The following is a 14,539-nucleotide window of genomic DNA, read 5'->3' on the forward strand; positions in this document are numbered from 1 at the left end:
ATCACACAACCATCACCCACAGGAAGTACATGTCTCAGTTTCATATGAAAATAAGAAAAGAGGAAAAATTCCATAAAGTGGATGACTAGTTTTGGTTTGCATGCTGGTCACATAATCAAAGACTATTGGAGATATCTTGAGTGCAGTGTGTGTCACCAGAGCAAGTCAGCCCTTCAGATTGAAGATTGAGGATACATGCCATCCTTAATTAAGCACATGCTCACCTGGACAGTCCAGAGCAAGTGTTCCATACTGGGGCCGTGACCGGAGAGGAATGGATTCAGCTCTGGCTGCCCTGTGTGTAACCTCTCAGCTTGCATTCGGGAACAACAAGAAAAGATGTCCATCAAACCCATCAGGTTTACACAAAAACATCAACAGGCATGCGAAAAGCCACAGAGAGTAAGCCAGGAATAGATCACAAAGAGGAGACCAGCTCCAAGACATTCAGAGAGCTCAACAAAGCATAAACCTCGACTGAAACACAGGATGAACGAAATTGACATCCGACTCCAGATAGAGTTGTGAACAGTGATGGAGACACAGAGGAGCCTCCTTAGTGAGAGGAGTTGGATGACAGAGCGAAGGTAAAAGGCTCAGAAATAATTTCAAAAGATATTTTCCTCCATTGCAAATACAAGTGGACCCTGGATGAGGGAAGGACGGACAAGGATGGTTAAGCTCGCGAGCCCCAAATGAAGACCAGTGGAGAGACCTGTTTGANCTTGACATTTTTTGGCTCTATGAAACCTGATGTACTTATATGATTCTGTTTTCTTCAAGTTTGTATCTTGTTGGTCGAATGCACTTATTGTAAGTCGCTTTGGATAAAGCGTCAGCTAAATAGAATGTAATGTAATGTAAAATACATACAGTATGTAACAATGATTAAAATCCTGTGTTGGGATTGGGAAGAAGTGAGCTACATGTAATTAAACAACTATTTAATTGTTTTAAATATACATTGAGTGGCATGTCTTTTCGCATGCGTCATTTTGTCATATATTTGTATAAATGATCAATATGCTATATTGGTTTATAGTTGTAAATACTTGCTTCCCAAAATTACATTTCTACCAATGGAAGTGTTACTGTAATTCCAGTTATTCCAGTTTGACGCATTTATTAACTGCGAGCTCTTTTATTTTGAAAGCCATAGCCGGAAGTGGTGCTCTCGCTTTTGTGACAGACAGGTAAGGTGTCTGTTATCAGAGGAACGAGCGCGAGCCGTCATGTCGCTGCAGTTTAAAGATGAGGAGTTTCAGAGCGCGTGGAAGGAGTTGGATGAGCCGCAGCTGGAGGGAGGATGGGAACTCTTCACCGAGACCATGGGAGTCAAGATCTACCGGCTCCACGATAAGGTATTTATAAGAATTTAAAATACAACTGCTGCTTTTACAACAGGAAGAGGGCTGCTCGTGACTAAATGAATGACTCCGTATCGGCTTTCCTTGTGTATTATCGGTATCATCACCGACTTCCTGTCTATCCAAAATTGATAAGATTGTTATCTTTAGAGTGATACATTTGATGACAACATGGGTAAAAAATAAAAAACCGCTGCAGTGATTTCCTAGCGGCCAACATGAGAACTATCCGGAAATTGAATTGAGAGCTGTTGGACCAGTCTAACCAAACTCCATTTACAAATGTGGCAATTTAAAGTTGCCTCTGCTTTAGTTTGGACACGTATACACACATTGTCAAACCTGATTTAATGCATTATGTAAATTGTAAAGATCCACCCGTAAATTCGGCATGCATCTGGCCCATCAAGGCAGTAGCTTTTTAAAAGATCAAGTCAAATTGAAATGTTAAACTGCAGCTACCCAAGTTATCGTCATTCACTCACTGTGTTTGAACTATACCTCCTTGACTCCAATAGGGCCTACACATACATTTCATTCTGAAAAACAAAAGTCATGTAAACTTGATATGTTTTTGTAGTTTCATTGGAGATAATCCAGATAATCTTTTGCAATTATTTGGATTAAACCCTTTTGTGCTGTTCTCTGCCAAGGGAACACAACACAACTACAATTATATTTCTGTGAATGGTGTTTGGCTTGACTTTCTCTTCATGTTGACACACTTTCAGGCACAAAATATGTGCCTAGAAATGCAGTTTGTCGGGTTTAGTACAATTTTCATTGTGAAAGGTGTGTCTTCAGAACGGTTTCCATGCTTTTGGATCAATCCAACACACTTTGGGTGACAGGATGTAATGCACACCGCTCTAATGAGAGTTGTTTGGTTATGGGATTAGTCACATACTGTGGTTGTGGTGTGTAGCAAACATTTGGAAGAGAGACATTTCATGTGCTGTTTTCAGGAAACTGGACTTTATGAGTACAAAGTATTTGGTGTGCTCAACAACTGCAATGCAGAGCTGTGTGCAGAGGTCTACATGGACTTGACGTATCGGAAAAATTGGGATACATATGTGAAAGGTAATACAAATAAAGTGAGGTTCTCACTGTCATTCTCCTTTCCATCCAAATCAACTTTCCCTCATAATAATTGGTTTTATTCCTCAACACATTACTGACATTCACACATTATTGTTAGCCTGTAACAAACGTTAGCTTCTGTTGTCAGTCTTTAACCTTCTGTCTTCTTAGAGCGAGTGTTCTGTATATGGTTTATACAGTGAAATAACATGCTTAATCTGTTGTCCTTGTCTCCATGCAACTCTACAGTAACCTGCAGGTAACATGTTGTTGTCCTTTTGTATCTCCCTAGTCTGTTAGAAACAGTAAGACATTTTTGTCCAACGTGATATTATAAGAAGTTAAAGTAGGTTATTCTTCTAAAGTGGCATTTTGGGGTAGTTTGTTGTCTATGGTTGTAGCAGAGTCTTCTTGTATTTGCTATGGTGTCTCCCCCTCCTATAATAAAGTCGACCAGCAGTCAGTTGCACACAATTGTTAGCCAACTATGCCCAAATAACCATGTTTCAACAATGCACAAATGACTATAAAGGGGAAACTGTGGCTCATATTTACATGTTTGCAAACAATATTGTGCAGGAGGTAATATGTATTTTTGTAATGTTAATTTCTGCAGTAAAATGTTCTTGTAACTTGTAATTCCTACATGAAATAGTCAAGAACTACTGTATAACGTGTGATGGCTTAGATCATTTGAAGTCTCAACATGAGGTTCTCCCCATTGTATTTATAATCTAGTAGGTGTAAATGTACTGAACTGAATCACATGTATCCTACTGAATGCTTTTAATTGTTTATTGTTCATTTCTATTTCCATAATTTGGTCATGGGCAGATTATCCCTAACCCAAAGAAAAACATCAAAATGTCCTTACCAATTCCTTTGCTTACCAAAAGAGATGAAAAACAACAAATTACAGAGTAACCTCAGAGATTGAAACAGGACACACATATTCAATTCATCTTTAACAGCCATTTTTGAGTAATTGATCTTCTTGTTTTTGTATTCAGAGCTCTTTGAGAAGGACTTCGGTGGACAAAATGCAATCTACTGGGAAGTAAAATACCCATTTCCTATGTCAAACAGAGATGTATCCTTCTGGTCTAAACGAACAAACAATGTGAACACTAAAGGTTTAACCTTTTTAAGCATAAAGTATAGTTTATACAGTTGAAATCATACTGTAATGGAGAGCATATTTCCCCAAAAAGTCTTCCCTAACAGCTGAACCCTCAGTATGTGTACATGAGGGAGCGCAGAGACCTGGATGTGGATGGCAGGAAGATCTGGGTGATCCTGGCCAGAAGTGCTCCAGAGACGCCGTGTTCCGAAAAGAGTGGTGTGCTGCGGGTCAAAGACTACAAGCAGAGCGTGGCCTTGGAGAGCGACGGAGGCTGTGGAACCAAAGGTAACCAAGTAACAAGTAACCAGGAAGTTCGCAGGGCGTTGAAACAAACTTTGGTAGTGGCCAGACGGTCGTACTACAACTTCCTTGTCTGTCTTTGACGTCATTGTGTCCATTGTGTAATTTGTCAGATCTGCAACTTAATGGATTTGAAAACAAAAGACGGATGTCGCAGCAACATAGTGTTTTTAAATATGTGTTTAGTACAGTTAAAACGTGTATATTATTAGTTTGACGGACATTTCTTTACAAATCACTTGTTCAAGACATTTATGCAGCAAAAAGGTGTCTGGCATTTTCAGATTAGTTAATTATGAATTGAATATTTGTAGATAAGCTTGGACAATATGTCTGAAGTTCATATTGTGATGTCAATGAAAACATGTTCGATATAAATCTAAATAATAATAATAGGGAAAATGTATGCAAAAACAACAAAAACCTAACCCTTTTAACTTTTAAAAGAAGTATCTAAGCATTTGGCAGGAAAAGCTCTTGTGAAATGTATTTTCTTTTCATAAAAAAAAAAAAATTTCAATGAAAAAAACAGTTGATTAATTAATGGTAGAAGTCATTAACTGTCAAAAATAAAAATATTTTTTTTTCTTCAGTTTTCATGAATTACTTTGACAACCCTGGTGGCATGATTCCCACCTGGCTGGTGAACTGGGCAGCGAAGGTCAGTGCACACATTTTTCTTTTAATTTATTTAATATTCCTGAAATGAATACAAACAATGCAAGAATAAAAAAAGGAGAAGCTGTAAACCTGTATGTATGTATGTAATAAGTAGCTTTTGGCGCTTTGGCCTCGCTGAACAAATGGATTACATGCAAATGATTTCCTCATTGGGATTAGTAAAGTGTAATTTTAGCATGACTGGTTAGAGCATTTCGTTCTGTAAGTTGTTTACATTTTCAAGTTTTGGAAGTAAATAAACAATTGAGCTTTAAGAAAATGTGAGTTTACTTTATGTACATTAAATTTGTTTGGAGATATTTTTCTGCAAAGAAGCGGATTTGAATGGTTGCATATGGAGATACGGTATTGCTTCCTTAGATCTGTTAGCTGCACAAAATTTGGAAAAAATAAAACATCTCTAACTTTGTTTTATAATATGTCATGTGATAATATCCACAACACTGGGGAAAAACAATTGTACCATCCTGTTCTCCATGGCCAACTTTACTTACTTTAACTTTAATTATTCAGCCAAACTTGCGACTCATCCGTTTTCATTTACATATATGTTTCCACTGCCAGACAACAAACCTAGCTGAAAAAACTGGAAATACATTTTTGATTTAAGCCATTTCTAGATTAATCCACTCTTGAGACCATTTTCGACACACCAGAAGGCCACAAAATAGTGAAATATTTATAAATGTTGATGTCTAATACCTCTTTTCCACCAAAGTAAGATTTTCTATGCATCTAGCCAGATGTAAGTATTTTCTTTTCTAGCGTGTAACTGACCTTAGGTTGATTGTTTGCTTCTATGTGTGGAATTTCACATTTGTTCCAACCAAAGAAAAAATATCTCATCATAAAAATATACAGCATTTAATGCTGCTGCTGCTGTTGTTCAGAGTAAGAGGACAACATTGTTAACAATAAAAGCCATGACATGGAAAAGCCTAAAAGTGACAGGGAAACTTTATTTTAAGCATCTTAATAAATGTAATTAAAGGAATACTTTCTCTGACATATGTAAGTTTGAAGAAACCATTTAATTAAAGCAATACGTCACTACTGTATGTTGAACACATTCGTCGTGGATCTACTTTAAAGAGGGTGTTTAAAGGGTTCTCTCCCAGGCCTCTGAGAGTTCCGTCCCTCGGCCTGCTTTATGGTTTTCCATCATTATTGTTAGCAGATGTGTTCCAAGATGATGTCAACAAACTCCTCTCTTTGTTGCCCCACCTGGGTGTGTCTTCTCTGCACATCTGTTCATAATACTCCCTGATAGATGCTCTTATTCTGTTTGTCTTTAACAGACTGGGGTTCCAGGTTTCTTAACAGACATGCAGAAGGCCTGTAGAAACTACAGCAAATTCTGCACGAAGAAATGAATGCAACTGACGGCACAATGGCTCATGCACAAGGACTCCATTTTATATTTCTTGTTTCAGTCTTGGGAGGTATTCTGATGCTGTATGATCAAATGTGATGTTTCCGTATGGGGTGAATGTGGCATGACGTGGGCTACTACTTTGTTGTTGTAGCATGCTCTTGACTCAGGCATGATCGGCCACCCTCATTAGGCTGCTGGGAAATCAATTATGTGTCATTGTACTGTATTGATCAATACTGTATTATCTTTTCTGTGCAATCAAGCTCCAGTCACTCCAGAATTTTAGAGCTTTTAGGAATTTTAAATTGGAAAAGGACAACTAAACCCCCCCTGTGGTATTAAAATTGGTGCCTTGACTGGCCACTACTAGAAATAACTAGCACCAAGTTTTAGCAATTTATTCAGATCATCAGTGAAAAAGCAAGTAACATATGCAATTGTATTATATTTTCTTTTCCTATTATATTATTTCAATATATTGTCAATTTCCAATGATACTCAGCAACACTCTTTATCAAGCACAACCGTTACTTTTAATGTATATGCAAATGTTTGTATTGCTCCATGTGGTGACTTTTAGCAACTTTTTGAGCTAGTGCTGGCTACTTTTATTGGAAAAGAGTTGCCAACCCTGCACAGGACAAACTGAATCTTTGGTTGCAGCTTCTTGCATAGGACATTTTAACTTTAACATCTTTTTAGATTCTTAACTCTACATGTGCAATATAATGTGATTCTTTGTACTGTATGATTAAGTCACACTGCAATCTTGCCCCTGACAATTTCATTTGGTTGTAATTCATTCATCAGTTATAATGTAGTGAAATTTACAAATGTTTCGAGGAATGCCACTCGATGGGCTTCTTGTGATTCATTTTCATGGATTTATTTGTTATGCAAAAATTATTTTATGATACTCTATGCTGATTTTGGGTGCAAATTATCGAAGGTACACTATCTGAGATAATACTCAGGCTGTACCTCAGTGCTACAGTTGAGGTGAATATGGTTTAATCTACACAATTAAGGCCTATTACTGTGTAATATTGATGTGTAAAATAAATAAACTTTCATTTTAAATGTAGTTAACTGTCTATTATTTTTCTGCAGCATTCCATTATCTTACATCCACTACCACACAATGATGCTTTACAAGTAAATGGTAACCTTAGCACATGATGTCCTCCTTGCAACACTAATCACCACTATAGTGTTTGCCATTGACATTTTGAATACCGTTTATACACCCAGTTGCCAGTTTATTAGTTACTTACTGAAACGAATTCACTATAATACAACAGACCTGCAACAAATTCTACCTGCATAAAGTCGGTCTGATTTAGTGTGTGAAACAGTTTAATGCTGATGATATGTTCACAAAAATGTAGTAAGATGTGGTTTGTGGTGCTTTTGAGGTGTATTTGTTATACAGGCTGTGGTTTGTGTTTTGAGCCTTCATTGATATAAATGGGGTGGACATTATAATAACTGAGTATTGATTGGAAATGTTTAAAGCCTTATTTTTCTTAGCAAGTGAATGACTTTGGTTCAATTAAGTTTGAACAATATGTATAGTGTTCAATTAAAGCATTCAAAAATGTCCCTTTATATAATATGAACTGCAGAAACAAATCACGCCAACTGAGTATATGGACAGTTAGGCCTACATTTGACACTCGAGAACAAATGATACATATGGATTATTTTCCTTCATTCATCATATTGAACATAATTAATAATTTTCCATAACTTCTCCAAAGCTTTCTCACATTTAAGAGAAATACATAATATTTAAAACAAACGTTTTACATTACTGTAGTATTTACTTTTTTGCATTCGCGCGCAGGCACATTTAGAGACAGCCCCTTAGTGTGCGCAGCCTTTCACGGTACACATATCCTGACCAGGTGGAGGTCCTGCTGCTGGTAAGAACCAAATGTTGCCTGTATTATGTTAATTGACAATATGTTCATGGAATAATGCTTACAGTAAAAATATGGGTAAGTGGTTGTATACTCTTTTTATAATTAGTTTGTGATGAGAATTGTTTATTTCTTAGCTGTTTAACTTTAAACCTAAACGTTAGCCTGCTAGCTATACCTGCCCACTCTTAACTAGCTAACTGGCTAGTGGCTACTCTGTATTTTTGTTGCTGGTTGTGACAGAAAATAGTTCCAAAAAACCCTCTGCCTAGTCAAGTCAGGAGAAGGCTATACCTGAGGCAGAAAGGCAGCTGAGGTCAAGATGACAAATATCCAGAGCCTGCTAATGATAGGTAATATTATGTATTTTTCCAAAACCATGGTTCTCAATGAGCTGCTGCTGTAAGACTTGAAAACCCAAACTATGAAAATCAACCACTAGACCAAATGTGTGGAGAAAGCTTCCAAATACAATATACATTTGACCAAATAATGTATACATTATTTTGTAATTGTTAAATCTTTCAAACATTTTGTTTAGTTGTCTTTTGTTTAGAGATCTGAATACTTCCTCGACCATTTTGTTTTTGTCAATAAATCTGATGAGTTGTAAGTGTTTGGTCTTTTAAATGTCAGAATGATCACTTCCCCCAGGCCCAAGGTGACGTCTCTAACTGTCAAAAATCCAAAGAAATTCAATTTCCAGCCATATTAAATGGAGAAAAGCTGCAAATCCTCACATTTGAACAGATATTTAGTGTTTTGGTTTGATAAAGCACTCCAGATTGAGAAAGACAACTTACATTGAAGTTCAGTGTTTCTATAAAGTAAAGTTTTGATCATATTATGTTATGACACTGCATCATATCTGTTAGTAAATTATTTGTTATACTAGGTATGATATACACAGTATAGGTCCTGCACTTCTTGCTACCTCACAGGAGTGCTCAGTGGAAACAATGAATTACAGGGTCATTTCCTTGTTGCCCCTATTATCCTCCTGATTACTCTCCACCACAGACTTAAAAGTAAAATCATGTGGTGACACGCCCTGTTTTTTTTGCCTCTTTTGATCAGTTGTGGAACTGAAGTGTTGGCCCAGATGTTTCCTGAGGGAAGAAGATGCTCTTTGTTTCCTATGAGGTCATGTTGCCGTGATCGTTTTGAAGATTTTGGTGGACTGTTGTATTTTATTTCCCTCCATACTGTTTGTCTGGCATGATATAATGGAGATGGGTCTTTGCTTTGACTCTATTCATGTGGTTCTATCCAGATAAACATTTGTTGTGGTTTAAGAGTCCTAGCACTATTAAAGGACATTTAAAAAGAGAGACAGCTCCTGGCCTTCATCGAAGTTAATGGTGTTAACTGTTGGGGAAATATTTTCCAAGGCCCATAGCTTTGACCCAGTTTATCAGTTCATTCTGTCCTGGCTGAGCACACGCAACTGTAACCAGACAGAACACTGAGGGCACAGAAGCCAAGGTTACAGTTGCGTGTGCTCAGCCAGGACAGAATGAACTGATAAACTGGGTCAAAGCTATGGGCCTTGGAAAATATTTCCCCAACAGTTAACACCATTAANGCTGCCGAGTCATATATTGCACCTCAAACAACAATGAAATCCCAAGTTACGGTTTCTTTACTTCCTCTACAGACAAACCAAAACTGTAAAATAAACTCAGAAATCACAGTTTCAGTGAAAGCCACTCGTCCTGTAGAGCAGTGGTTCTCAACTGGTGGGTCGCGAACCAAAAGTGGGTCGCGGACCCGTTTCGAGTGGGTCGCNAACTGTTGGGGAAATATTTTCCAAGGCCCATAGCTTTGACCCAGTTTATCAGTTCATTCTGTCCTGGCTGAGCACACGCAACTGTAACCTTGGCTTCTGTGCCCTCAGTGTTCTGTCTCCCTGTTCCTGCCTGTTGGCGTCAGCTGATAGAGGTGTTATCATTATATCTTGTTATGCACAATGTTGATTATTCTCTCTGAACTAGCTAAATACATGGGTCTGGGGTAGAGTTCTTCAGAATTGACGCGGCAACTCTACCGTTAAGTCAGAACCTCTGGCTCTTGGACTTGTTTTGTGAACTCTCCGGCCGAAGCTCCAAATGAACCCATCAGTGTTTGACATCAGAGCTCCAGCTCTCCCCGTGACTCCTTTGAGTCGGTGACTCCTCCTGCATTGCTATACAGACGTTTTCCCCACATTAACTATTGTTTTAGGATTCAAATAAGGTTGCAGGTAGAGTAGGTTGTGACTTTTGTTTTATTTGCAGCTAAAGTATGCTCAGCTTGTGGATCTTTTAAGATTCCGACATATTTGGCAACTATGATCCTTAAAATATAGAGTTAATGATGAGAACGATGTGAAACAATTGGAAAGTTGTATTTGAAAGAATAGTTTATACCGGATAAAAGGTCAGCTTGTCAAAGGGAATATACATTTTGACATACATATCGACATTATTTCTTATCTATTTTGAATAATGCAAGTTCGCTGCTCGACAACTTTTATCACATAAGTTTAGTCTTTATTTAGACATCTTAATGCTGAAATGTTACAAATGTTAAAGGCTCTTTAAATGTAACTTTTGATATTCCTCTTAAAGTGCACCAGAATGCTGAATTGAACTTGAAATAGGTTTCTAAGACTATCCAATGTCCTCCCACCAAACAAACACTGAGATGTTCAAACATTTGAAGTTCATTTACGGTTTTCTCTTTAGCTTGTTCAGTGAAATGATGTCATAACCTTAAAGATGAATTTGATCAGGTCAGTGATGGAGAAACAAATGGTGATCGGAAGGTTGTGAGTTCAAATCCCGCCAGGAACGCCACCACTAGTGTGGTCCTTAGTTACTCCAGGGAGAATGTCCCTAATTGGTAATTTTAAGTCGCTTTGGATAAAAGCGTCAGCTAAATGAAATGTAATGTAATGTGATAATGAAGACTATGCCAAATATGAAATTGAACATGTTACATTGGGAAAACATCCTTTACGATTTCTTCTTTTTTGTAATGTGTGGCCTCATAGTTTTAATTTTATGGTATAGTCAGCTGTAGAATTGTGCATGTGTTTTATAAAACTGCTTATACAACACGTGAGGTGAATCAGGTGTATAATGTTTAACAAACACCCTGGTAAAGTATATGATGCAAATACAATTTCGGACTAGAAAGAGATACATTTGTTTTTATTTTGTCAAATTGATTTTGCATTAAATGTGTATCGGTCTTACACAAAGCAGACCAATTCAAGGATGCATCAGCGCCAAACTGTAACCAGCTGACAGTCTGACAGATTTTTGATGTTTTTACGCCCTCTGCTGGTGGAAGTTGTACATTGACTGGTCAAAATCTTGCTTATTATTTACTAATACCATCACATTACACATTATGAAGGAAAGACTATAACCCTAAACTCTCCGGTGAATCACTCAATGCCTTAATTTACATTAGTTTGTTCAGTAACGTGGCGTGCATACATTAAGTACAATACAAATAAATCTGAAGGCAATATAGTCATCAAAAAAAAAAAAAAAAACATAATAAAGTTGGATCCAGCCATAATCAAGAGGGGAAACACTCTATCTTCAAATATATCTTAAAATATACTGTCCAAAATGAGAGCATTTACTTAAATAAAATAACTTCTCTATATTAGATGATATGAATAAAGACAGATTGGAAACAACAAGTATGGGAAGTCAAATAGAAAATGCTATTTTCCTTTCATATAAAGTAAAGGCCCTGACACACCAAGCAGTCACCAGAGGACTCCCCGACGCCGACTGTTGCGTCGCCGTGTTCTCCTGCGTCTTGGCCATGTGTCGCACGGGAACACACCGCAAAGACTTCAGTGCGTGAGTGGCAATAACTCTCCTTACCAGCAGGCGATGGTAGTGTGTATTCGTCATTCAAAAGAGGCAACAACCGGAAGACAGAGAAGAAGAACAGACTTCGTGATATAAACAAACAACAAATAGCGTGTGCGTTCCATTTTCACTCGTCCATCGAAAACATGTTTTGTGCGGCACTGGAGCTGGATTTGGGTTCTGCCCGCTCTGTATTAATGTCATGTGGATTTTCCTGTCATGTTGACAGATTATAATCATGTAGGCGTAGATAAAAGCTCATTCTAATGTTGTGTTGTGTGTATGAAGGTACGAAATAAAGTTTTGCATTGCCTATCGTGCTATTTGTGTTTATTCTTTTAATAACACAGCGATAAGAAACAATAACAATGTGCCTACATAACTGTCAGTTGCAGCCCTAGCATTAGTATTGGTTATAGTAACAGCTACAACATTAAAATACTTCTAGGCAGATTGAGGAGGATAATGGGAAAATGAACAGAGGGGCAGAAACATCCATCAGAATAATAATAACTTTATTTGTATAGCACCTTTCATACAGGGGATTGCAGTTCAAAGTGCTTTACATCAGTCAGAAATAAGATATAAAATCAGTGTAAAACAAGCAGCAAGAGCAAAGCATAAAGTTGGATAAAATAATGCAGATATATTATATATAGTAATCCCAACAGGCCACCTTGTTTATGGTTTGATTCAGATTTAGTAGAATATAAAATACATGAATGAATGATGAAATGAGCACTTAAAGTGCAGACATACTATAATTATATTGAGGTACTTGAGACTAATCCTGCAACTTTATAGTTCTGCTCCACAACAGTTCGAGAATGACGAAACCATCACGTATGAAAGGCTACATGTGAATAGAGGGGCAGAAAACCGGCTTGTTCATTTACATTTCAATCTTGAACAATGAACAGCGGTAGACAGTATCTCATTTAGTATCATCATCCTGCGCTTCGCCGGAGGCCTTCGAGTGCTGAGTGTGCTTGGCCTCTCTCCGAGCGGTGCCGGTGTGGTGCAGATGGTGGATTCTGCCAGGGGAGTGCAGCGCTCAGCATCAAAGTGGAAGGACTCCTCGGTGGTGCTGGTCGAGGTTTCACTGCTGGTGCCACCGGGGGTTGATTCTGCAGCCACCGGACGTTCCTTAATTTTTTTTAAATAAATTCAAAGTTAGTTGGATTTAATACCATGGCTTCTTAAAAACTGTTTACTAAGCATTCATAACAAAACAATACCCTGAAATGTGTGTGCCATTAGTTTCCATTTGACACACTGTCAATTCGTCTTTTGGTAACACAGGTGTAGCTCTTTTGTCGTTACAGTTAGAGGACTTCGTGGCCATTCATTTACGCTGTACGGCCCGATATTTTTGATCAGCGGGTTCTGGGTGGCAGATTGGTGCGTCACTTGGGTCTACCTCGGGTTTTTCGTAGATTTTTCGGTTTTTTGCGTGAAAACACAAAATAACAAACGCTAATAAGTATTACTAATTAACGGATGTTACTACCCCTACCGAAAAGAGAAACACGGTGTCTTGTTTCGTGTTTTTCGACGCATAAAAATCACAACTAAATAAAAATTCATTTCATTGAAAAAAGTGATCAAGGAAAGATTAGTAAATCTCGATTGATACTACTTTGCACAAGTTCGGCTCGTGAACAAAACTCTCGGTACTATTGGTAAACTGATAAGAGTATTGACAAATTTTCATCTGACAGAAGGTGTCGACCTGGCTACTGGCTGACGATAGACTTCAGCCGTACGTAGACTAGTACGTCAGCCTCACTACTGGTAGCAAGGTAGTGAGACAAACATGACAAGTCGATTGTTCGAGACATCTCTAGTTAGTAACACGACTCTACTCTTTGCTTCGACTCATGTACTGTTTGCTAAAATTCTCTTCGGCATGTGTCTTATCGATAAGTAAAAGTTGAGCAGTACCGTCTAGTCCTTACGTAGCTCATTGACTTCACAATTAAAGAGACGTAAGCCGAAGTACTTACCGGTCGAGACATCGCAATGTAGATGTCCTCTCTCGATGAGCTTTGGCTATCACCTTTTGGATGCAGACGTACTTTACTGTTGACCCAATTAGCCCATACTACTTAGAAAGTCCAGTTAACTCGAGAGATTTTCGTATGACAAAAACAGTAAACAACGGTCGCGATGCACTACAATTGATCTAAACATTACTATATATACAGAGTCTTAACACAAACAACCTTAGTACACGGTCAATTTTTTTTAACGATACGCACAGTTCGCAAACGGTAGACGATACTGTAGTGATCGGTGATTACGAATGAGCAATATTACACTTCTTTGGAGAGTCTTTTTCTAGACTCCTTATTCACATTAAGAGATGCTGGGTCATCGTAGTCTAAATGTTCACAAAATGGGAAGTCTATCAACACCATCGTGTAATACTTCAACCTTACTCGCTACAGACTCACTATCTGACTGTCAATCGTCACTAACTCTCCGCGATATGTACTTCTGACTCTCAAATGAAGCTTGAAGTGGAGTGACATTTGATAACATAAACTAACTATATTATCCACATAGAAGACTAATACTAAATGTTACTTTGTCATTATAGTAAGTAAGGGCTGGTCGTCTTCAAAACTACAACTGTCACGACTCTACATTGTTAGCTGTCTGTATGTCATGTATTTAAATGGAACGTTATATGTATTGAAGTTATCTGTAGTAGTGGAATTACACGTTACGAGTATTTCTCTTCGAGTATCTTCAATGTACTATATCGACGACCCTCGAATTACTTTAAGTGCGGTACCCTAGTTATTGCG

General features: G+C 37.9%; 1 protein-coding gene across 1 annotated transcript; it reads left to right on the top strand.

Annotated features, from left to right (window-relative positions):
• Window positions 1–1,176: 1,176 nt before the first annotated feature.
• Window positions 1,177–7,013, top strand: pctp (phosphatidylcholine transfer protein). Its single transcript, XM_010792318.1, has 6 exons — window positions 1,177–1,361; window positions 2,333–2,450; window positions 3,461–3,540; window positions 3,687–3,858; window positions 4,467–4,534; window positions 5,853–7,013. The coding sequence occupies exons 1-6, from the start codon at window positions 1,233–1,235 to the stop codon at window positions 5,925–5,927; spliced, it is 642 nt and encodes a 213-aa protein (XP_010790620.1). The 5' UTR covers window positions 1,177–1,232; the 3' UTR covers window positions 5,928–7,013.
• Window positions 7,014–14,539: the final 7,526 nt, after the last annotated feature.

This window comes from Notothenia coriiceps, unplaced genomic scaffold (assembly GCF_000735185.1).
Source record: "Notothenia coriiceps isolate Sejong01 unplaced genomic scaffold, NC01 NC01_scaffold00036399, whole genome shotgun sequence".
Taxonomy (NCBI): Eukaryota; Metazoa; Chordata; class Actinopteri; order Perciformes; family Nototheniidae; genus Notothenia; species Notothenia coriiceps.